Raw genomic sequence first — 25,352 nt, 5'->3', positions numbered from 1 at the left:
TTCTCTCCTCTCTCTCTCTCTCTTCCTCTCTCTCTTTCTCTCTCCCTCTCCTTCTCTCTCTCCCCACCCCTCGCCCTCTCTCTCCCCTCTCTCTCTCTTCCTCTCTCCTCTCTCTCTCTCCCCCTCTCCTTCTCTCTCTCCCCCCCTCTCTCCCCCCACTCTCTCGCCCTCTCTCTCCCCCCCCCTTCCTCTCTCCTCTCTCTCTCTCCCTCTCTCTCCCTCTCTCCCCCTCTCCTTCTCTCTCTCTCCCTCTCTCTCTTTCTGTCTCTCTCCCTCTCTCTCTGCAGCTGCTGCCAGTGTCAGCTGATTCTTTTTTAAAGGAAAGCTAGACATTTAAGCCTATGTAAAATCTCCTGATTTTCCACCTGAACAACTAATTAAAACAAAAGCACCCTGCAAACCAAGCGTGGAAGTCCTGCAGGCCATGCCAGCTGGGGCCTCTGACAGGGCAGGAAGCGTTAAGAACACGCAGGGCCAGGAGGGGGCGACGGCGCCCAGGACCGCCGGCGAGGAGACCAGGGAGGCGGGGCCGGCCGGGGGCGGGGCGGGGCCAGGGGGCTCTTGCAGGGAAAGGAAGAAGCAAGCATCATGGCAGGGGTCACCGTCGCCGGGAGGGTAAAGCACGACAGCAGTTTGCCGGCAGCCAGGAGGGCGATGACCGCAGGGACTGAGCGAGTGACCCTGGGGATTCTGGCAGGAGAGGAGGAGGGAGGTGGCACCGTCACTGAGGGGGGTGCCGACAGCGTACAGCCGGAGGACGGCGAGAGGCTGACCCTCCTCCAACAGGAAGGGGAGCCCGGGCGAGCGAACACTGGAAATGGAAACCAGGAAAGGTGCGTGGACGCAGCCCTGTCTGGGAGAGCAGGTGCGGAGGGACAGCCCTGACCCCAGGACGACAGAGACGCCAACAGCGACCACGCAGGGAGGGCGGGGGGGAGCTGGACCCCAAAGGTCAAGGCTGAAGGGCAGGCCCACCATTACCTCGGCAGCGACAGATCAATCGCGGTGCCCAGGAGAGAGCCCGGTGGATGACTTAAAACCTGGGCCAGCTCACTTCCCTGTGCTCCTGGATCTGACAAGACACCAGGTTTGGGGTGTGTTTCTCTCTCACCAAACACACACCGTAAACAAGAAACGTCTGGTAACCCGAAGGATACGTTCAACCACACATTCCATCTTCAAGGACCTCGTGAGTAGATGCAGGAAGAAATATACACACATCCATCTCAGGAGGTTAAGAATATGGAGCTGCCATTAAATTCTAAGCAAGCATTTGTTCATGTGACAGGACACACGGACAGAAATCCCACGTTGATAGGTAATCAGTTAATAAAACCGGTGAACGATATTTCGCCCCCCTCCCCTGGAACCCAAAGTGTTGGGGGTAGCGGGTGGGAAACAGAGACCGCCAGGAAGGAATCGGCACGGAACAGGACACGCGGCGACCCCGCACAGGGGTTTGGGACCTTCCTCTCCCTTCCCGCCTGCAGAGATGCTTGCTCGCACACCCGTGAGGCCTGGGGGAAAGGCCACTCCACTGTCACCAGGGCAGCTGCTCCACACCACCTCCCGACGCTCTTCCTGAAACACGTCTACTTCATCACAGGAAAGCTTCTTCCCAGAGCTTCATCATCAAGATGCCACAGATGCGCACAACACTCATTCTGCCTCTTCCAGGACACAAGACAACCCTTGCTTAATTAAACTGCACCTACTTCACTGCTTTTTTTTTAGGGGGGCGGGGCTGCATTGGGTCTCCGTTGCTGCATGTGGGCTTTCTCTAGTTGCAGCGAGTTGCAACGAGCGGGGGCTACTCTTCATTGTGGTGCGCGGGCTTCTCATTGCAGTGGCTTCTCTCTGTTGTGGAGCACAGGCTCCAGACGCGCAGGCTCAGCAGTTGTGACTCACGGGCTTAGTTGCTCCGCGGCATGTGGGATCTTCCCGGACCAGGGATCGAACCCGTGTCCCCTGCTTTGGCGGGCGGATTCTCAACCACTGCGCCACCAGGGAAGTCCCTACTTCACTTCTTGAAAAGCCTTAGTTACTACCAACTTTAGGGTGTATAAAGCAATGTGATAAAAATTTCAAATAATAAAATTTAAGACCTTAAAATATTGTGGTTTTAATGAATGTGTGATTTTTTTCTTAAAAAAGGCAACCTCAGTTCTTTGAAGTTGTTGAATAGTTCATAATTTCTGAAAATTAACCTTCTGGGTGTTCAAACCTGAAACGTTGTCAACTAGTCTTGAGGAAAAATCAAAATGAACTAAACACTTCTTAAGCGAAGCTTGGTAATAACAGTGATTCTGTACCAACCTTAGGAAGACTAGCCATCATCATCACATGTCCTCGGAGTCAACTGCAGGGCAGGGGTCTAGGGCAGACACAGGCTGTCTGAGAAAGACCACAGTTCACCTCTCAATTACTGGCTGGGTGTCCCTAAACAAGACACTTGTTTAAAAAATGGAAAAATAATTAACTAAATTACAGATTAGCTCCTAAAATGTTTATTATGCAGTCACAAAAACTGATGGTTAGTAGCACTATAATAGTGGAGAGAAAGGCAAAATCATATGTGTGGTCTCATTAAATAAAGCACAGGGCAAAAGAATGGAAGGATATTTACCAAAATTATATGTGATGGGCCTAAGGGTTCTTTCTTTCCTTTCCAACTCTTCTGGAATGTGATTATACCGTAGAAATAAAATCATTAAAAATGTTTTTTTATCTACGATGTGGCTCCCAGGAAAACACTGAATCCTATACACACACAACTGTACTCCTGGCACATGCCAGGCTGTAAGAATGGACAAGCTGCGTACCAGGGAAGTTTGACACGAGGAGAGGGTTGCTCTTGTTTCTGCAAAGGAGAATCAGGGAAGAATGGCTTCATGAGAAATGATAGTTTTCATCAGGACCCTGAAGAAAGGGTGAGCTTTCCACAGGCACATGGACCAGGAAACATCCCCAATGAGCTGTAAAGGTATGGAAAATTCCCAGGTATGGAATTTTCCAGGAACAATCATCAGACCAACTTAGTGAGGGCCCAGGGGAATAAGGCCAAGCTAAAGAATTTGAGGACTCCTGGGGGAAAGTGCTGCGGACATTAGACACCAACTGGTCATTACCCTTGGCCTCTGCTCCAGGCTCCACGGGACGCCTGCAGGTTTATGTTCTATGAAACTACCCAGAGTGCTGGAAACTGCCTGCTCATGAAGCGAGAAGTAGATAAACATTAACCCATCTTTAGAATCTCAGCTCCCGGAATGTTCTCCTGATGGAAAACAAAAGGAAACTCTTAAATTGGAAAGAGGCTGCTGCATAATAGATGGGACGCAAACTGCCCCAAATAAATCCTTACCTAATTTACAGGGCTCCTTTTCTGATTGGGTCTGGCCAGGTTGCCTCGAGCTGTCTGCAGTGAGCAGGGGTTTTTCCTGGAGTCCAGAGACCTGCCTCTGCCCTGAGAAATTCGGAATCTAGAGATCCTCTCCCCTTCTGTCATTGTGGCAAAACGAAATGTAACTATTATTTGCACCAAGCTGACGGCTCTCAGAGGATACGAGGACCCGCAGTGCGGGACAGAGCCCACGGGGCTGAAAGCGCTACTCAAAGCAGGGCCGCTGTAGACTTGGAGGTGAACGAATGTATTACACTGGGCACGGGGTAAGTCTCCCTCACCGGTTCCTCAACAGCAACTCTAGATTTCATTTATAGAGATTAATTTACCTCCCTCACCAGTTGCTCAACAGTATCTCTAGATTTCATTTATAGAAATTAATTTACCTCAAAACGGAGGGAGAAAGTTAGCGCAGCAACCAACTGCCTTCCTGACTTCCCAACAATGTCTCTGAATGTATTTTATAAAAATTACTTCACTTCAGAATTGAAGGGGTATTTGGAAGCCAAGCAATATCGTAATTCTCTTTCCAACCCCCCCCCCCCAATTTTCCTACATTTCTCATTTAAAAAGAAAAGATTACAGTGAATTGAACATTTCACTTTTGCATTTAAAAGGAAAAGAATACATCCCAAAATATGAATGACAGAATATCTTTTTACATTGTTCAATCAGCTCTCTCTGATTAAGAGATCAAAGACGATGATTTTGATCCTCGGTTCTCATTACTCTCCAGAGCAGGGGTCCCCAACTGGCTGAATGTTAGGAACCAGGCTGCACGGCAGGAGGTGAGCAGCGGGCCAGCAAGCGAAGCTCCATCTGTATTTACAGCCGCTCCCCATCGCTCGCATTGCCACCTGAGCTCCGCCTCCTGTCAGATCAGCGGCATTAGATTCTCACGGGAGCGTGAACCCTACTGTGAACCGCGCATGCGAGGGATCTAGGTTGTGCGCTCCTTGTGGGAATCTAATGCCTGATGATCTGAGGTGGAGCTGAGGTGGTGACGCTAGTGCTGGGGAGCGGCTGCAACTACAGATTGTCATTAGCAGAGAGGTTTGACGGCACAGAGGCCATCAGAAATCAACTGCAGACGCACGTCAAAACCTTATCAGTGGACTTCCCTGGTGGCGCAGTGGTTGAGAATCTGCCTGCCGATGCAGGGGACACGGGTTCGAGCCCTGGTCTGGGAGGATCCCACATGCCACGGAGCGACTAGGCCCATGAGCCACAACTACTGAGCCTGCGCGTCTGGAGCCTGTGCTCCGCAACAGGAGAGGCCGCGATAGTGAGAGGCCCGCGCACCGCGATGAAGAGTGGCCCCTGCTTGCCACAACTAGAGAAAGCCCTCGCACAGAAACAAAGACCCAACGCAGCCAAAAATAAAAAAAAAAAACAAAAAAAAAAAACCCTATCAGTGAGTGGCAAGTGAAAACCAGCTCAGGGCTCCCACTGATTCTTCATTATGGTGCGTTGCATAATTATTTCATCATATATTACAATGTAATAATAATGGAAATAAAGTGCACAATACATGTAACGCGCTTGAACCATCCCCAAACAATTCCCATCCCACCGCCAGCCCATGTAAAAACTGTCTTCCACGAAACCAGTCCCTGGTGCCAAAAAGGTTGGGGACCGCCGTTCTAGCACAAAGACTCTTTAAGTAGTAAAGTGAACATTGCTCTTCTTAGCTCCTTCAAGGGGCACCTTGGCAACTTCAAACCCGATACCTAAACCTGCACCTGTAATTCCCTGAAACACAGATGACATCTCCCAAGCCCCCATGTCCACAGAAAAGGAAGCTATCACCCCCCTGAAGGCTGCTGGTGCTCCGGGAGACCCACACACGTGACTTTCCACAGTTAAAGCTGATGACACCGTTCTGTTCCCTGGCCATAGAAATATCTCCCAAGATTTGTCTGATTCTGGAAGCTGAAAACAGCTTTACACTTTAAATATGCGCAGTTTATTATACGTCACTGATAACTCCATAAAGTTATTTTAAAAGAATGAGTATCCTTAACAATTAGGCCACCCTACATCTGCTCAAAGTGAGTCAAAGGAATAGTGTCAAGCAGGTGAAAATTCATCTAAGAACGTATCAAGGAGATAATCCGTAGAGGCTCCAGGATCTAATCCACAGAGTATGGCCACCGTTATTTTAGTCTGGAAAATTCTAAACTAGGCATAACCAAAGATTCACTCAGCTTCATTACAAAACAATCTCCCTAAAGTCACCGGAGAGACCTTGTGCTTTGAGGGTGGTGGGGTCCAGGTGTATCACTGAGATAAACCGATGAGAAAATACATGGCTGGGTAGCGAATGCTGGGAGTCCTAGCTGAAAAATGTCAAAGTTGGCCACATCTGAAACCAGTTCATTCCTGATGTCGGCCCAAAAGGTCCTTGGGTTGCTCACTCATTCATTCAACCCACGTTTACTGAGGGTCAACCAGGGGCAGGTGACAGGCGGGGACCTCGGGAGAGCGGGTGAACCAGACAAGATGCTGACCCTGGGAGCTCACGTTCCATGCAGGGCGGACACTGGGAGACAGTAACATCCACAGATGAGACAGCTACAGGGGACAAGACGCGGTGGAGTGATTACAATGACAGCGGTGGTGCCGGCCGCAGTGCCCCCTACACACCTCTCACTACTCTGCAGGCAGCGCACAGCACCACCGGACGAACTCACCCTGAGGGCTCTACTATTTTACACATGAGGAGACCAGTCACGCCACCATCACCGGTCCAGCCAAGACTGGAATCCAGGCCGTCTGGGCTCCGAGCCCAAGGTTTTCCAGGATCACAGCACCTGGTGGGTGAGGCAAAGCAGGTGGAAGAGGAAGAACCTCTTTAGACGAGGTGGTGAGGGCAGGTGTGCCCACAGAGGTGACATCGGGGCAGTGATCTAACCCGAGGACGCAGCCCTTCCTTCTGGCAGTAACTACAGAGCCAGACAGCTGCCTAGCAGGCCACGCCCACCTCACGCCACCCGTACACGAGGAATGCTCACTTTTACATTCTATCTGCAGCAGAGCTGCTAAACAATTTTTTTTGTTGAAAAAAATGGGTAAGTGATAGTTTACATGAATGACTAAGAATCAAAATATTGTATGACACATTTAATAAAAATGTATAGCGCATAAGCCTAAAATACACAACAATGTTTGAAAATCATCCAAAATGCCATATTTAGCACTTACTTCATTCAAACTTTTGGCTTGCTAAGAATTATGTCATCTTCGTCCAAATGACCACGAAATGTGAATGAGTCAGCTCTGAATTAATGAGGGTGTTAAAATCATTCGGTTTTGGAGAAGCCTGATATTTTTGAACAAAGAAAATAGCAAGCTACTGATTCCTTTTTACAACCGCACTCACTCCTTGACAAATACACCCTTTTACACATATCCTGACACGGTGTCTCCAAGAGTCCCCTGGGTTTCCCCAAGAAACATCTATCTTCCCTACAGAACAGAACCCACAGCCTCGGGGCTCTGATGGGAGAGTCTCCGGGGAAGCGTGATGGTGATCAAGGCAAGAGACCCCTCATCTTTACAGAGACCCGAGGGGCAGAATTCAAGGACATTCACGTGGTCATTCTCACCCTAGTCACCCCCAACCAGACTCTCCTTCTCTGCTCAAACCCTGAAGAATCTGGTACTTTAATCAGTGGTCATTTATCGGCAAGTCACCGTTTTCTCACCTCCTGTGATACAGGTGGGGAGCCCGGTACACAGTCCTGGTGCTGGAGGGGAAGGCGGAAGGGAGGTGGGGAGCAGGGACGGGGAGGGCACAGCACCCCAGCATTGCCTCTCATGCCCTGGGTCCCCCCACTCAGCCCTCTCCTCACCCACCGCTGACACTCAGCTCCCAACTCGACCCCAGAGGTCCTGCTCCAGGCCTGCATCCCATCCCCTACCCATCCTGCTTAGAGTTTCTGCCACAGGCAAGCTCTGTGGGCATCTCCACGAACCAGCCACCCAGCAGAAGTCGGGGTTCCAGCTTCCGCTGTGACAAGCCCAGACGCCACTCTGCAGACTCAGTTCTGAACTCACTTCCTCACAAGACGTGGAGCTGAGATTCTCTTATACGACCACTGCTATCCTCTGGGTCACGGTCCGATCTGAGCTCCAAACCACGGTTCACAGGACACAGCAGGGCCAGGCCCTCGGAGACACATCATCACACACAAGCTTCTCACACCTCGGGGGGTAAGAGTCTGGGGGAGAAGCACCGTGAAAAAAGCAAAAGCACCTAACACTGGTGGAAACCTAAATGTATATCTACAAGGTATAAGAAAATAACTTACAAGTGGATTTTTGTAACACAGTCTGTTTTTACAGTGAGGTATGGTCTGGACCCTAAAGGGGTTTACAGAGCAAGAGAAAGACATTACTCAGGAAAAAGCCCCGGTTTTTGATTCCCATGGTTAGCTGCCTTCGCTCCACGTAAGGCTGCCCTGAAAGACAGTTTATGCTTTACCTGAATGGCTGAATTTCGGTAGGTTGCTACTGAAATCTGCCACCCCTTCTTCCCCTAAAGGCTGAACCCCCATGCTAATCCCCAGGTGCCAGAAACTTCCATCCGATGGCCTGACATCAAAGGGAAGCTCACGGTCTCCCGGGGAGAGATTTGTTCACCTCGTCTCAACTGGCAAAACTGTGGTTCAAATGAGGAAAATACTCTTGTGAAAGAAAAGAGGCAGGAGAATGAAAGTATTTTCCACTTGGGCAGAAGTTTATCTTTCCAACCGAAGTCAGAGTAAATAATCCTCATGACTCAAGTGATTCTCGGTGACTCTGGGTTTGCCGTGGGTGGATCTTTTATGCCTATCATGCAATTCTACACCTGCCCAGTAACAAAAGCACAGCAATCCTCTTCCACGCCTCACACGCCAAGTGCTAGCACGTAGTACTGCTAATACCCAGCAAGTGAAGACAGGCTCTCACGACTAAGCTTGCAGTACCCACGCTCCTCACTGTAACGATTCAGATGCTTGGGAATGCGTGTAACTTTCCGTGACCGCAGTTAGAATATGCAAATAATGTGCAGGAAAGGTTACCTGAGAGCTAAGCATTTTTTTTTCTATTGTTTACTTTCAAAGGAGGAAAAAATATTTTAATAAACAGGAACACCTGAAGGATACGGATAAACTTCAAGGCTTTTACATGGTCTGAATTACCTTTCCACGGATACACGGTAGTCCAGGGGAGTTCTAGGAAAATGCTGGCCATCTCACAGTCTGCGGGGAGACTGAACGCTGGCTACTATGATACAATTTGTCATTTTTGTCCTCAGAACCACGCCAAAATAAATGCCTCAGGTGAAAAGACGGGGACACCAGTGGTGTGGGTTTTCTTTTTTACATCTGAAGATGCATGCTTTGATATCTTTTTTTTTTTTCTGCAGTTGCATTATTTATTTATTTATTTATTTATTTATTTATGTTTGGCTGTGTTGGGTCTTCATTTCTGTGCGAGGGCTTTCTCTAGTTGTGGCAAGCGGGGGGCCACTCTTCATCGCGGTGCGCGGGCCCCTCACTGTCGCAGCCTCTCTTGTTGCGGAGCACAGGCTCCAGATGCGCAGGCTCAGTAGTTGTGGCTCACGGGCCTAGTTGCTCCGCGGCATGTGGGATCTTCCCAGACCAGGGCTCGAACCCGTGTCCCCTGCATTGGCAGGCAGATTCTCAACCACTGCGCCACCAGGGAAGCCCCATGCTTTGATATCTTAAACAAGAGAATTACTTTCAGTTTCCCGACCTGTGCTGTCTCTTACTTTCTGGCCTGTGCACATGCTGTTCGTGCTGCATGCGTGTCCTTTCTGCCATAACAATGCACCTTTTCCATGCACATCTACCCAGGACACAGACATCACCAAGAAATCGCTTCTTCCCAGAAGCCTTCTGTGACCTCAGCTAACCTCGTACGGTTGTTTGGGCTGGTCTTTCGTTCTTTGAAAATCCCTTTAATTTTGTTTTTGGCATGAAAGTCTTATGGCTAAAGGACATGAAAGTTTATGATACATGATGTAATAAGGCTGAATGTAAATTGTAACTTCCTAGTTCATTCTTAATTTGTGTTATTCTTTAAAATAATACGTTACTTTATACAAATTCCTAAAAAGACTTCGCTGAATCGGGTTGGCCATACCTTTCCGAGTAAAGCTGGTTAAAGGGGGCAGCGTGGCTGGTTATTGCTGGGATGGGGTGGAGGCGGTTCATTGCTTATTTCACGTTTTCTGGAGGCTACGGTGCAGATCACCGTCCCAGTTCTGAGACGTGGGGCACACGGAAGAAACGCGTAAACAGACAGAAACACGCATCTCCCACCTCAGTCGGGACCTTTACCAGCCTCTGACCACACAGTTGCCAAAAGAAAAGAGAGGCTGCAGACAGCACAGGGGCCGGCAGGGAGCCCAGGGTCCCACTCAACAGACACACCGATGCTCTTAGCAGGGGACAAAGTACAGAGTTCAAACGTTTCACAGTCTCCTGGTGATGAGGAATTGTAGGGCAGGGCAGAGGAATTCCATCCCAGGATTTAGAACAGGTGCATTCCTGGGGCTTTGTGCTATGAGGGCTTTTTTTTTTTTTTTTTTTTTTATCGATTAGGTTTTCGTCTTTCTTTTTTTTCCCCTAGTTTTATTGAGACATAATGGACATGTAACACTGTATCAGTTTAAGGCGTGCAACAACGATGCGATGCAGGTACATACTGAGAAGTGGTCCTGAGGATTTCTGAATACTCACACTGCACACTGAAGACTGATTTGCAAAGCAGAACACTAACACAACTGACGTCTCTACAGACTGACTTACCTCAACATACGAGATGGGAAATATTCCTATCTTGTCTGCCAGCATGCCTTCGGCCCAGTTCTCGTCCACTCTGCGGATCACAGTCAGAACGTCATCCTGAAGAAACAACGAACGTTACTCCACCCGATCCCAGGAAGCTCGCCGCCTAATTTCCTTTTCAATATGGGACTCAAGTCGCAAGAGTGCATGAATAAAAGTTCCATGACGTGTCTTCAGGATGTGAATGGAAGAAGCTGATGAACTGAATGGTAATTACCAGTCAGCCTGGCATCCCCTTCAGACCAGACAGCTGTAAACTACCAGCCCCTCCACCGAGGGGCTGACAGCTGATTTTGTTTAGACCCACAAACTGCGACCTCAAATCCCACCCAGACCCCCTGAACCCCTGGTCCAGATTAATTTTCAGGCTCTTTTCACTTTTTCTCTGATAATACACCAAATGCCCATTGAAGTGTACACCCTACTGTTTTTCTTTACCAAAAAACCACAGCATTCTGCTCAAAATCCCAAAGCATTTTATCAATTCAGTAGATACAGTCTTGTGTGCTTTTCAGCAAAGAAATTTTCATATAAAATAAGGAAGTAACGATGTTTCACTTTGTTATCCATAATTCAGGGAATTAAAATCCCCGAGTGGCGCACACATCCCCCGAAACGTAGCTTAGAATTACATTTAGGCCCTAAATACGAAAATGATACCACACAGCACATCAACCAAAATTATCTTTCACAGAGAACAGTCTGTGCACAAAATTACTGTCTTTGTGACTCTGAGAAGCCTGCTTCCAGATATTTTTAGAAGCACAGTGAGATAGTTCACATGAAACTAGCATATGTTTTTGCACAAGGAAACAGAAGCCATAGTCTATGCAGCCAGGTACAGAGAAGGGCCGACAAATAGAAGGCGGTGTTGTTCTCACTTTACCTTTGCAAACGGAAGGCAATCTTTGTCGGCTTCCTTGTCTTTAACTTCGAAGTCATAAAGTGCTTTGCACTGAGGCGGGGGCTGAGGTAACGGTTTGATAATCTGCACGAAGTTGGTGGGGAAAAAGCCATGGACTCCGTTGACCTCCCCGTGGTACCAATTTTCATCCACTTGTCGCCGCAAAATGATGATGTCACCTTTGCTGAATTTAAGGTCCCCGGGCTCTTTGCCTTCGTAGTTGTATAATGCTTTGGCACATGGTAACTGAGGTATTCCCTGAAGGAAAGAGAAGAGTTTTCATGAAAGAACAGTCCCAAAATGTCTGAAAATTCAACTGTATTATCATGGTTGTTAAGTCAAGGTCAACTCCACACTTTGCCCTACAAAGAAAGTCTCACATTAAAAAACTGTATATGGGGCTTCCCTAGTGGTGCAGTGGTTGAGAATCCGCCTGCCAATGCAGGGGACACGGGTTCGAGCCCTGGTCTGGGAAGATCCCACATGCCGCACAGCAACTAGGCCCGTGAACCACAATCACTGAGCCTGCGCGTCTGGAGCCTGTGCTCCGCAACAAGAGAGGCCGCGATAGTGAGAGGCCCGCGCACCGCGATGAAGAGTGGCCCCCGCTCGCCGCAACTGGAGAAAGCCCTTGCACAGAAACGAAGACCCAACACAGCCAAAAATAAATAAATAAATTAATTAATTAATTTTAAAAAAAACCTGTATATGTACGTGTCACCAAGAGAAAACAAAACAAACAGTAGACCATCCCCGGCCCCTGAGATGGCATTCTGTTCCTAAGGCTAATTTAGTGAGGCTTTTGCCTTATTTGGGGTTTTTAGTACATGGAAGTACTGCTGTGTCTGGCTTCCTGGTGTAAAACTCAAAAACTCATAAAAAACTTAATTTCCGCTATTAACTACTTTACTCAGCAGGATAAATGACAAGCACCAAAAAAAAAAAAAAAAAAAAAAGAAGAGGAGGAAAAACTTAGAAGAACAAGTCATTAATTTACTAACTGCTCTTAAGCTTGACAGATAAGAATCAGAGTTTCGCTTTTGGGGAAAACTTTTCCAACGGCTTTCACTGTGGGCAGTAGCTCTTTCTCCTTCGCGGACTCAAGGATGAGCTGGGCCGGCTCTGTGCCGGTGTCTGGAATGGCCGTGAGTAGGTCAGTCACCGCTGCCGGCCGCTCAGAGTTTATAACCCGTGATCGTACAGACATAGCCTTTACAACCTACATACGATCACTCCCCTTTGCTCTCTCCTGCCTAGAGACCACTGTCAGGCTGAGATGCTAACAGACGTGGTTTTGGATGTGACCACACTGCCTTATGGTTTTAAATGACAGCTTTAACATGTGCGTGTGCCCCAGGCAATCTAATCTCCAAATGGACTGGATAGATACTCCCTCTCCGGTGGCACTGGAGGTGCCCTTCTTGAGCATTACATGTCACTTTAAGACGACCTCTGGCCCCTCTCGGTCACTGCTGCCTACCCCTAATTCAGAGGATAAACAGCACATCAAACATCCAAAGTAATTCACTGAAGGAGATTCCTGAGCTCCTGCTTTTTACGTACTTACTCATTTATTCATCATCCGGAAGACATTTATCAAGCTTTCCCTTTTTCCCAGGTGGTGTGCGAGTGCTGAGGATTGAAAGAGGGACAGGCACAGCCGTTCCCCTTAAGGGACAAGGCTCTAGAAGACGTTAGGCCACAGGGCAGGGACTGAGTGACCCGGGGACGCAGGGACCGAGCGACCCGGGGACGCAGGGACCGAGCTGTGACAGCAGCAGAGGGCAGAGGTCTTGGGGTGGAGTGGGTGGGAAAATGAAACACTTCCCGGAGGAAGGGACACACGAGCTACATCTTCAAGGAGACAAGAGTAGCCAGCAGGAAAGCAGGAAAAGAAGAAAGAAAGAGAAAAGCAGGGGCGCTGGGGGGGCAGCACCCGCAAAGGCGAGGCACACGCGGGGCAGAGGGACCGGCGTGACAGAGAACGCAATGCTCAGGAGGGGGCGTGAGTGTGAGTGCACACAGGTGGGCAGGCAGCTCACAGGGGCCCTGAGTGCCAGGCTGGAGCGTCTCAACTGCCGTGTCCTTCAGGCAGCGCAGGGCGGGAAGAACCCCGCCAGGCAGGCGAGTCCGGCCAGGGTTGGTGGGGGGAGGGGGGGAGAAAATGGGCAGGGGGCGGGCAGGCAGGGGGACGGTGACGGGTTTTTTTAAAGCTTTTTTAAAGTCTCCTCCTGCCCCCGCCCCCTCCAAAAAAGTGGATCAAACCCTGATGGCAACAGAACTTCCTAACATAGTTTTGCAAAATTAGTTTAGCTTCGAGTCAGAGATTCAGCGTCTGGCCTAACTTTTCTTGGTGAGGTATTCTTGCTTAGCATCAGAGGAAGAGCCGGCTGCTGCTGTCGACCACCGCGGGCGGGGGGCCTGGCCAGTCGCGTCCATGTCCTGCTGGGTTTGCTTAACAAGAGTTGCTCCGGGGGACACCGGGGCCGAGCCTTCCAGAAGTCCTTGGACCCCTCAAGGGCCCTCTGACCTTCGGAGCCTGCTTCTAACGACACGACCCCCGTCACCCAGCCTTGACCGAACCTTGTCGACTACTCCGCTGCGCCCTTTGGTTTCCCCTGCAGGACGCCGATGCCGCCCGGTCCTTTGAACCGGGGTCACAGTCCTGCCGTGCCGGCTTCGGGGAAGGGTCGTAGGTCCCGTCCCCCCTCACAGAAAGGCCTCGCCATGTCCTCTACTTTACTGTGTGTTTCTGGAAGTCTGGTAGTCACAGTTCAACAATACTTCCTAAGACACACTGGAGGAAATGACAGTAAATAAACAAGCAGTAAACAGCGCTCTGAGTGACGGAGCCGGAGGAGTGACAAGTCCCGGAGCGAAGCGACGCTCGGAACACAGCCGTCGGGACATGACGGGTAGCCCTGCAGCCGGGATCCCAGCCCAGTTGCTCACTTGCTGTGTGATCCTGAGCAGGTGAACCTCTCTGGGCCTAATTTCATCTTCAGGGTGCCGTGAGGACCAAGAGAAGTAAAGCGTGTAAACCACTGCAAGCGGCCGGTGGGCAGAAGTGCCATCACTGCCACCGCCCAGCAGGAAGGGCCGGTCACCGGGGACACAGGGCACCTGAAAACATGTCCGTCTCTGCAGCCGGATGCTCCTCCTTTTGCACGAATTCACACAGCACTGGCACTTCCAGGGCACACTCCCTGTGTAGCAACCCAAAGGCCGCTCCTCCTAGGGGGGCGTCGGGACTTCACAGGGGGCACTTCCGAAGCTCACGTTTGTTTTCATCTTCTGGGTGAACATTAGAAATTACAGACGCACCGACACGCCCTGTCTAGTAGGGGTGGCGTTCTGTGCGAGGCTGTATCTCACCCTGGCAGGGCCAGTGCAGGGAGCTGGAAGGCTGGGTGAATTAACTGAAGTTCCTATTACCGGCTCGGCGACGCATAGCTCTGTGCACCGTTAGGGCCTGTCCTCTCGGTTTTCTCCCCACCTCGATTAGCTCTGTTTGGCCAGCCGAACGCAGCACCGAGACCCAGATCCGGCACTCAGGACCGCTCTGGACCGCTCCCTGGGGAGACCTGTCAGATCCCCAGGGACCCACAGGACGGCTCTTTTCTCATGTGCTGGTGTGGGAGGGAAGGAATTTATTTCTCTGTAGATCATTTCCACGCACCAGCGGCCTGATGGACTTACTAACTTTCCCATCAAAGCAAATCTGCTAAGTGTTCCTAAAATCATCCAACATTCTTAACACGATGAGCAGCAAGAACAAAACTTCAGGGAACAGTGATATCCGTTACGGTCAGCCTGGTCACATCCCTGACTGCAACCGGAAACGCACCAACTCACACCGACCTGTGAATCGGGTTCTCCCAGCGACCGGGAGCCACAGCGAAAGAATCCCGAGGTCAACGGCCACCTAACCCACCAGCGGACACCCGGCCCTGTCCTCCTCTGCTGTGCTTTTCCAATTCAATTCCAAGAGGCTGAAAAGCCAGTTGTGTCAGACTTCCCCAAAGAAGGCTTCCTGTATGAAATAAAACGAACCCCACTCTGGTTTCAAATCCAGTGAAATGCACTGATCTTTTAAAACACTGATCGCCACACAGATTGTGGAAGGTGAAGGATAAACGGTTAAGCGGCTGAAGAGCAATAAAGATTGCGTATTCCTCATGCAACGTCTGAAGGATGAAGCCAAAAACACCGCCTGAGAGCCCAGGCCTGGTCTCGCAGGGAAACGTGCCTGGAACCTCAGAGCCCCTCGGTCACCGCCCTGGAAATGCCTGGGAGTCGTGGCCTCGCCCGGCCCCTGGCCTCCGGGCCCTTGGCAGCCTTTCCAAACTGCTGCCCGGCCAAGGCCCCGGTATCTGCAGAGCTCACATTTCACTTGGCTACACATGAAAGGGAGGCTGAGAAGCCAAGAGGCTGCAGAGAACCCGGCACCGCGGCCAACCTCGCTTTGCAGCTGCCACTCAGGCCTCGGCAAAGAGCTGGGCAGTTTAGGCAATTTGAGGTTTGATAACGATTCTTAATCCAAAATACATTTCGGTAAACAGTGACTATTTTGCTCATGTACAAAAGAGTAATAACTATGCCAGTGCGCCAGTTCTACTTCTCCAATAATTTTTGCTTCTCTATTATATACACAGGTATTTTATAGGGCATTAAAATCCTCATGAGACCGGCACACAAATATTTCTGATTCACTGCTTTCCACTCGATTTCCGTACCATCGAGTGTATTCCAATATATCTGGCAAAGCGCTGCTTGATGATCTAGCTGAGATCCTAACAGGTAAATAAAACATTCACTGCCAATTGATTTTACAGACGCTAAATGCCAGTGCCCAGATACACATGCAAGACAGCCTCTCTAAATTCAAATTCCTTCATGCATTTCTTACTGCTCCATTAAGTAAAAAAAGATTCAAAGACCTACTAAAAGGAACATCTAGAAGATATGCTTGTCATACGAAAGCCATAAAATGTGTATAATTTAATAGTTTAGTTGTATTTCCATTGGCATAAACTCTGGCTGGTTGCAACTTGACTTTCAAAAACTTTCCAGAAAGAACTGAGGCCCAAAGAAATAACCAAATAGGAAGCACTAAGCACTGCACACAGAGTAACAAGTAGCAAAATGGTTCAGGAAAAGATTTTTTTTTAAATGTTCCTTGTACACAAAATACATGTTGGCTTTTCCCTAACCCCCCAAAGTGAAATATCTCTCTGGACATAACAGCATTTCATTACAATACTGATTCTTTAATAGTGAATAAGTCTGAAGTGCTGTTCTTAGAATCTCTGGGTTGGATTACCACTCAAATACGACTTGATCATCACTTGAAATGTTTCCACTTCAATATAACAAACATCCAAGATGAATATTACAAGGTACTTTTCCAAGGCAATAGCAGAAGGGGCTGTGAATGCCATAATCCCACAGAAGCCCATCATTTTACTTGCTCTTTCCTTTAATATTTCTATGTGGACAGCACTCTGCTGGGGCTTTTTTTTTTTTTAGTTATTTTTAATTAATTAATTAATTAATTAATTATGGCTGTGTTGGGTCTTCGTTTCTGTGCGAGGGCTTTCTCTAGTTGTGGCAAGCGGGGGCCACTCTTCATCGCGGTGCGCGGGCCTCTCATTATCGCGGCCTCTCTTGTTGCGGAGCACAGACTCCAGATGCGCAGGCTCAGTAGTTGTGGCTCACGGGCCCAGTTGCTGTGCGGCATGTGGGATCTTCCCAGACCAGGGCTCGAACCCGTGTCCCCTGCATTGGCAGGCAGATTGTCAACCACTGCGCCACCAGGGAAGCCCTGCTGGGGCATTTTGATCTGATCACTTTCTTAAGCCTCCGCCTCAATTTGCCACATAACATTTTCTCATCACACTGACTTCAACCATATCTACCAGCACTTGGAAGACAGCAGCTGCGAATAGACAGAAATGAAGAGAACCATGTTTTCTTCACTCACATTTATTCTTTTTTGTCCTTATTCTGCTAAGCCAGTGTCCCCTTCCCAGCCTCCAACCGTCTCCTCTGCCCAGACCTGGCCCCCCTTCCACCCGCCATGGAACAGGGCTGCCCAGGCTAGCCTGCCTGCTTCTGTGGCCCGCGGCTGCCCCTCCTGCTCCCACCCTCTCTCTTCCTCTTCCTCACACCCCTCCTGCTCCCACCCTCTCTCTTCCTCTTCCTCACACCCCTCCTGCTCCCACCCTCTCTCTTCCTCTTCCTCACACCCCTCCTGCGATCCCACCCTCCTCTCCTCCTGGTGCATCTCCTGACCAAGCAGCAATCCGCCGGGGACAGTTTCCAGCCTTGTTTTAGTGGCATTAACGTTGTAGGGAAGGGTCGGGGAGAGAGAGGGAGAGGGAGAGAGAGAGAGAGAGAGAGAGAGAGAGAGAGAGAGAGAGAGAGAGAGAGAGAGAGAGAGAGAGAGAGAAACAAAAAACCTAAAGGTAAAAAGAGAGGAGACGAAAGAAGCAGCAGCTTTTCCCTGGACTGCACTCTCGCTGCTACGGAATCGAATGATGATACGTAACTGTCTACTTAACCAAAGACTCAACTAAATGTAAAGACATAACAAAGTTAGTTCGAGTCAAGTGATTATGTTCAAACATCTGGGGAGAAAGTGAAGAGAAGAGTTTTCCAAACTTAAGAAGAACTTAGATGAGACTCTGCTGTTTCTCCAGGAACCGTAATACTGAGGGTCAAGAAATACTCTGTGTGGGGTGCAGTCAAGCCCACCCCCCGGCCCCTCTCCTACTTGTCCAGGGGAGCCTGGGGGGACCCAGAGCACAGTGTCATAGGCAGTGCTACAGGGAAGATGGGGGCCAAAGGGAAAGACCTGTGTTTAGGGGATTAAAACCCCTAAGAATTAGAGAGGGAGGAAGAGAACCAAAGGGACACAGCAACAGCAGCGGGAGTAATTCTGGAAGCGCGGGCCTGGCCACACCACCTGTGCCTCTGGAATCTGAAGATGGTCCCAGTTATCCTCTTCCATCAGATTAATGTCCTAAACCATGACTTTCACGGCCCTCCATTTGGACGCTTTCACGGCGTATTTTCCACCCTCAGCAAGCGAAGCAGTCTGCTTTCATCACCTCCGGCCTCAAACGTGCCACGCCTCCTGGCTACTGTCTGCCTGTCTGCGACCCCCCAAGATTCCTATGCTGAAACCCTACCCCCCAAAGGTGATGGTGTAGAGGTGATGGTGTAGAGGTGGGTGCTTAGGTCAAGAGGGTGGAGCCCTCGAGAGTGGGATCAGTGCCCTAATGAAAGAGGCCCAGAGAAATCCCTCATCCCTTCTGCCCTGTGAGGACACGGTGAGAGGTACCAGCTGTGGACCTGGGAGGGGGCCTCCACCCAGACACCTGATCCTGGACTTCCCAGCCGCTGGAACAGTGAGAAATCATTTCTGTTGTTTACAAGCTGCCCGGTCTGTGGTATTGTATGAGAGCGGCCCGAACGGACTGAGACAGCCCTCCACCGAAGGGCACAGGGCAGCCCCCCTCAACCCCACCTTCCTACCCGGAGGGTCCCCAGCACCTGGACACGTGCTTAGTTGACAAGGAGGTCGTGTTTCTCCCACTTACAGTTTTCTGTCTGGGACGGATGCCTCTGTTGTTTGGAATCAGACGTAAATAAGACCAAGTTCAGGGTGCAGGTCAACAGGACGGACCGCTTCCCAGACGCAGAAGCCACGTCTGCTTTAGGACCAGAGCGGGCGCGGCCCCCGTGGGGAGGACACCCCCCGCCCCCGGCCTGGAGAAGGGGCTGCTCATCCCGCGCCCGGGCACACGGTTCTCACATGCACCCATCACTCGGCTCACAGCCTGGTCCCCACGAGACTGCAACACCCGTGCACCTGAGCTGCATGGCCATCTCTCGTCATGAGCACCCACCTCGGTGCCTGTGATTACACCCCTGCTGGATGAATACGTGAGAAAATGAATGTCATCGCTAGTGGGCTGAGCGCTGAAGTGTGGATGGCAAAGTGGGAAAGACCACAGCCAAAGGAAAAGCCGCTTAAAAGGCGATTCTACAGTGGGTCAGGCTCACCAGCTGTGAACACACTGACCACATGCCTCCACGCGTGTGTCGTGCTGCTTGGGGACGGCTACCCACCCTTGTGGACTGTCCTTAGCACCTCCTCTGGGGCACAGTGCGAGGTAGATACAGGGGAACAGCAGGAGGAAGGAGGCTTGTCACTCCCCGTCCCCCGGGGCTGCCGGGGAGCCTGGCGCACCGAGGTGCACGAGGAAACCCTGGAGAAGCGTGAGCCACTACCGCTCACTGGCGTCCACTTCAGCGTGTGCTAGAAACACAGCTAAAACCACGATATGCCCTGGAAGAGGGCAGCTGAGGGCTTTGGACTGAGTGAATTGTTGGCATTTGAAAAATGCGAAGCGAAGTCTGCAGCACACCACAGCAAACAAGTATCTTCCTTACAGGCTCTTTTGGTGGTTATAAGCAAACAGTCACACAGCTGATATATAGCTTTCTTTTCTTGGATGGCCTTTAAACCGGGACTGTCCAACTGACAGACAAACCATTAAAGAAAACAAATCTTATGGATGTTTCTAAGGGCAGAGAGCTCTTGAGAATGCAGTCACTGAACTAAAATGCAGGAAATTAATGTCGCTCATTGCCCTGAATATTAGTTTCTCTGTTTCATCACATTTAATAATTATGATAATATTTTGCAGAGAGCAGGAAAATTTATTGGGAAAATTTGCTGCAGTAACTTGAGCTGCCATCTTGAGGATTCATGGCAGGATGAGGGACACTTCCTGGTAAAAAGTCAACTTTCTATCTATTTGGAAGACAGTTGGATTCCTGGCAAGGCCCTTGCCCCAGCCCTGCCTAAACCTCCCACCTGCCACTGGAGTCACGGGGAAGAACGGCCCTGCATGAGGGGCTCTGCACAGCCCCCATCCAACCCTCACAGAAACCCAGGGAGGTAGGGAGAGCCAGAAACATGGCGGGGGCGGGGGTAGGAGCAGGTTTTCATACTAAACGGGAAGGTCAGGTGAGATCTCTAGTTCAACCGCCTGGTTTAGATGTTTGTGTCCAGTGTCTTCATTGATGTAGTGGAGAGAGATGCTCACATAATTTAAACATGACATTAAATGTGAAAGACAGTTCATAGTTTCAGAACTAAAACAACACTGGAATAGACCCCTGCACGTATGGACAATTAGACAAAAGTGTCAAGGCAATTCAACTGGGGAAAAGAAAGTCTTTTCAACAATGGATCTGGAACACTTAGCAGCCCGTGGAGGAAAAAGGCATCTTGATCCCTACCTCACATCACATACAAAAAATAATTTGAGATGGATCCCAGAATCGAATGTAAAGTCTAAAACTGTAAGTTTTCTAGGAGAACACACAGGATGCTATCTTAGTGATGAGGCAGACCTCCCTCACCTCCCCCCCCAAATCTTAACTAACCATAAAACTTTATAAATTGAACTTCATCAAAACTGAAAAATTCTGTTCCTCAAAAAAGACCATTTAGAAAATAAAAATGCATGCTACATATAGGGGAAAATATTTATAATACATATGCATGACAAAGGACCTGAATTCAGAAATATAAAGAACTGCAAATAAACAACCACCAACAAACCCAATTGAAAAACAGGCAAAAGATTTGAACAGACACTTCGAAAAGGAAGTGTACAGGTACTCAACATCCTTAGTCATCAGGGAAATATAAAATAAAACTACAATGAGATATTATTTCACACCCATCAGAGTGATTAAAATTAAAAAGACTGACAACAGAAAATGCTGTCAATATCACAGAATGAACAACTCACACAGGTTGAGTCTAAAATGGTACAACCACTCTGGAAAACTGCTCGACAGTTTCTTATAAAGTTACAAACACACCTACTCACAACCCAACAATTCCAGTCCTGGGTGTTAATCCAAGAAATGAAGACATGTCCACATCAAGAGCCACACAGAAATGCTCCCTGCAGAACTATTCACAACACCCCAAACCAAAAACCCAAACGTCCATCTGCGGGAGATGAGCAATGGACGCCTCAGCTATTTAAAGTAGATAAATAAAGAAAAGAATAACTTACTGATGCGTACAGGTGAGAAATCAGAATAAACATGTATCAGAATAAATATATACAGATTACACCTATATGACTTCCACAATAGGTAAAGCTACTCTACTGGAAATAAATCCTCACCGGGCATGAGGAAATTCCTGAGATTACAGATGCATTCTATATACCTTGACGGGGATGTTGGTTATCCAGGCGTAGACATGTGTTACAACTCAGTAATTCCACACTTAACGATTTCCACACTGTAATTCACATAATGTAAATTTTACCTCAATATTAAAATGTTTAAAAAATAACCGGTGGCGGTACTGAGGGAAAACCTTAGAAATGACCACATACGCCAGATACGTGGCTATGTACGCACGCGGAGGAAAAGCCACACTAGTATCAGAGTGAGTAACAAGCGACACCGGCCACCAAGAGAAGGGCAACACCGGGAAAACCAGAAACCCAGTCCAGAAGCAGAGATCGGGGCCCAGCGGGAAGGAAACCCATCCCCGAGGCACAGAAGTAAGTGTCCACTGTCATCCGATCCCACACCAGCACTGGGGGCCTCTCACCAGACGGCTAGGAATCCATCAACTAGGGAACCAGCCTGAATCCCACAAACGAAAGGAACACACAACTGCAGGGTTCTCGGTGCGGAGAGAGAGGTACAGATGATTTTGCCTACATCTCAACTATTCTTCTTTTTTTTCCTATAAATTTATTTATTTTATTTATTTATTCTTGGCTGCGTTGGGTCTTCATTGCTGCGCGCGGGCTTTCTCTAGTTGCGGCGAGTGGGGGCTACTCTTCGTTGCGGTGCACGGGCTTCTCATTGCGGCGGCTTCTCTTGTTGCGGAGCACGGGCTCTAGGCGTGTGGCCTCAGTAGTTGTGGCATACAGGCTCAGTAGTTGTGGCTCGCGGGCTTAGTTGCTCCGCAGCATGTGGGATCTTCCCGGACCAGGGATCGAACCTGTGTCCCCTGCATTGGCAGGAGGATTCTTAACCACTGCGCCACCAGGGAAGTCCCTCAACTATTCTCTATACATAATATTTGAAAATACTATGACACGAGCTGCAGAAGCTGAGATGTATCCGTGGGGCAGTCGGTCTTCCAATACAACAGAAAAGTCTCACACAGGGAGAGTAAGTCAGCTCCGTATTCACTGAAGAAAACACACAGGCTAACACGGATGCATACATTATTTAAGTGGGATGAAGGAGTGTCCTGACAGCGAGGGCTGTTAAATATTGCAATGGGTTATGACACCTCTGTCACTGGAGACTCTGAAAAATCCGACCTTCTCACGAGGCGGGTTCTGCCCAAAGGCAAAGGAAGAGATGATGACTTAGGATCTCTATGACTTCTGAGCCACCAGACCATTCGAAAGGCTGCTTTTATTCCTGATGGTTCTGTCTCTGTTTCTTTTTTAGGGGCGGAATCTCCAGGATGAGGAGGGGGACGAGGTGCAGGAAGGGGACACAGAGGACACGTTTGGGAAGAAGACATCTGGGAATGTGACGGAGCTGCAGGACCCAAGTGCCGGGGCCTCAACGCCCCGGGTTCCAGGTCACAGGAACGCAGAGGCAACGCGGCCCTTCCTCTCACGGCCTTCGCTTTCCGTGAAAAAGTAACACGTAACCTGCGTGTCACTGTCACTGCTCTCCAAAGGACCGCTCTGATGGCCGATGGAGCGTAAAGACGGCGTGTGATCACAGAGCACGGACACCCTCTCACTAGGAAATAATCTATTATGAGGACAGAGAGCTGACCCTGTGAACCCAGAGGGTGCAGTCAGGGTCTTTAAAAAGCAAACAAACAAACCCTACCTAGGCCCATACGCTTTGGGATTTTGGCTTTCAAAAAGCATTAAAAGTACAATCTTATGGCCCTTTCAGCTAAGCTCTTTCACCTTTGACTAAGTCTGTTGTAAAAAGATGCTTGAAAAGTACTTGAGAATATTCTGTGAGCGAAATGAGTGCTACTGAAAAACAGCAACTGCCTTTATTCCCTACTTTCTCCAAATATTTGACTATGTAAGAGGAAAAGAAATATTCATTTGCAATGAATAATTATACCACTAGATAATTATTTTGAAACAAGTAATTTTACTGAAGCTCCCTCAAAAAAAGAAAAAAAAAACAGTAATCCAATTCAAGTATATTGATCTCCAAAAATAAGAAATAAGAGAAACTTAAGGGGAAAGATTTACTGACTAAGCCACTCCTGACAAGCCCAAATCTAACTCTTCTTTTTCTAAATAACTAAACAGTAGGATATGAATTACAGGTATTTTTAACCAAAATGAACCATTAATCAATAGATATATAATTTTTTATATTTCTAGATGATTAAACATCTATCAGTGAATATAAAATTAAGCAAGACTACTTGTAATAAGCATTTAATATATATGGCATAAAAAGATAACAGATCATTCTAACTGCATTCATAAAAATAGATGATTTGAGATAATGAGAAAATTGATCATTAGAGATGGCTATGGCAACAGATTAATTATAGTTAAAAATCTACTAATGTAATATACTACATCTATATGTTTTTTTAATTTATCTTATTGATGTGTAGTTGATTTTTACTGTATAGCAGAGTGATTAACTTCTATATATATATTGTATATATATATACAATCTTTTTCATACATCTATATGCTTTTTCAAAAATTGTTTAACTCAATGTTTTTTTGGGCAAAGCAACCAGGTTTTCACGTCCACCAGGCTGTGAGCCCCTTGAGGTCGGGGCCAGGTCTCACCTTCACATCCTGACAGCCGACCGGGCTGCCCAAAATCAACCCGTTAGATTTCACTGCATCCTACAGAGATCCACCAGATTAATCAAACTCAGTTCAAACCCCTCTCTTTGGCACTTAAGACCCCAAACGATTATCTCAAATACCTCACCCTCCTTCTCAACAAGTATCCAGTATTCTAACCAAACTAGAGTCCCTCTAGTTCCCCTAATACGCTCTCTCTTTCCCAAGCCCTGGGACTTTTCTCCAACCTTCTCTCCACCTAACGAGCTCTCTTCCACAGACCACTTGTCAGAAGCCTATGCGCCTTGCAACACACAACTCAAATACCACACTGTCCGACCTCTTCCTTATTCCTTAATACAGATGTATATTCTCCGTCTGGACCCCACAGGGTTTTGCCTATAGTTCTCTGTTGGCTTTACTGCACCTTTAAAATATGCATTTGAGATTTTAACTGATAACAGTACAAGACTGAAAACGCCCTGAGGGCAGGGACGGTCTCTGATGCCTTCCTGAGTCACCTGCAGGGTCCAGCACTGGGCCCTATTCACAGTTAAGCGCATTTACTGAAATGACTAGGTCCCTCCCTCCTCCAGGCACCGCTTCCCACCTGCCACACAAACCTAAGAGGGAAGAGGACGTTCCCTCACCTGCTGCCACCCCACACCCTGTGTCCAAGGCGGCAGCGTGCGTCTGGTGTCCTACAACCAGGAGCTCTGCGGTGGGAGTTAGTGGGACGGCCTGGGTGGTATCTGCTGATATGTACCAACCAAACAGAAGGTCAGGGCACCGAGACGGGCACCTGCTTGTATTCGTGGTTATTTTACCTGATCCAGGCAAGGAAATCAAAGGAAGAGACGTCGTAAATCAGTGATGTGCAGTGGTAGTTAAACACATGCGTTTAGTTGCCTGAGTGACCTCCCACCAAGGTCATACTGAATTTACTAAGAGTTGTTTTTCTTTAAATAAGCTATAGCAGTTCTAAAAAAGAGGGAGAACATCCATTAGCATACCAGAAAATTTTAGGAACTTCGAGAAGAATGAAAGCAAGTGATATCGGAAAAGTTTCACTGGCTGGAGTGAAAAATGTGTAAGGCAGGGCTAACAGCCAAGATGATGGCCCTCCTTGGAGTCAAGGGTATGTCCCCAAACAAAGGGAGGGAGGTTAGGAGAGATGAAAGAGAGCTTTACAAAGCCCCGTATCCACAAAGAAGGAAGACAGGCAATAAGGTGAAGGAGCATCATGAAAGAAATACAGGAACGGAAAAAATTTTTTGCATGCACTGAAGACACCCAAGATCTCAGCTACAACAGTTTCACGAAGTACCGAG

General features: G+C 48.6%; 1 protein-coding gene across 3 annotated transcripts in view; it reads right to left on the bottom strand.

Moving 5' to 3' along the window:
* The window catches only part of SH3RF1 (SH3 domain containing ring finger 1), a 162,420-nt gene that overhangs the window by 44,834 nt on the left and 92,234 nt on the right, over nucleotides 1–25,352 (bottom strand). For all 3 annotated transcript variants that reach the window (XM_068552924.1, XM_068552923.1, XM_068552926.1), the window contains exons 3-4: nucleotides 11,147–11,422; nucleotides 10,222–10,317 (exon numbers count right to left, since the gene is read on the bottom strand). In XM_068552924.1, the coding sequence (XP_068409025.1) occupies nucleotides 10,222–10,317; nucleotides 11,147–11,422 (372 nt within the window). The remainder of the gene's footprint in view (nucleotides 1–10,221; nucleotides 10,318–11,146; nucleotides 11,423–25,352) is intronic.

The sequence above is a fragment of the Eschrichtius robustus genome, chromosome 10 (assembly GCF_028021215.1).
Source record: "Eschrichtius robustus isolate mEscRob2 chromosome 10, mEscRob2.pri, whole genome shotgun sequence".
Lineage (NCBI taxonomy): Eukaryota > Metazoa > Chordata > Mammalia > Artiodactyla > Eschrichtiidae > Eschrichtius > Eschrichtius robustus.
This window is presented reverse-complemented; position numbering and strand designations above follow the sequence as displayed.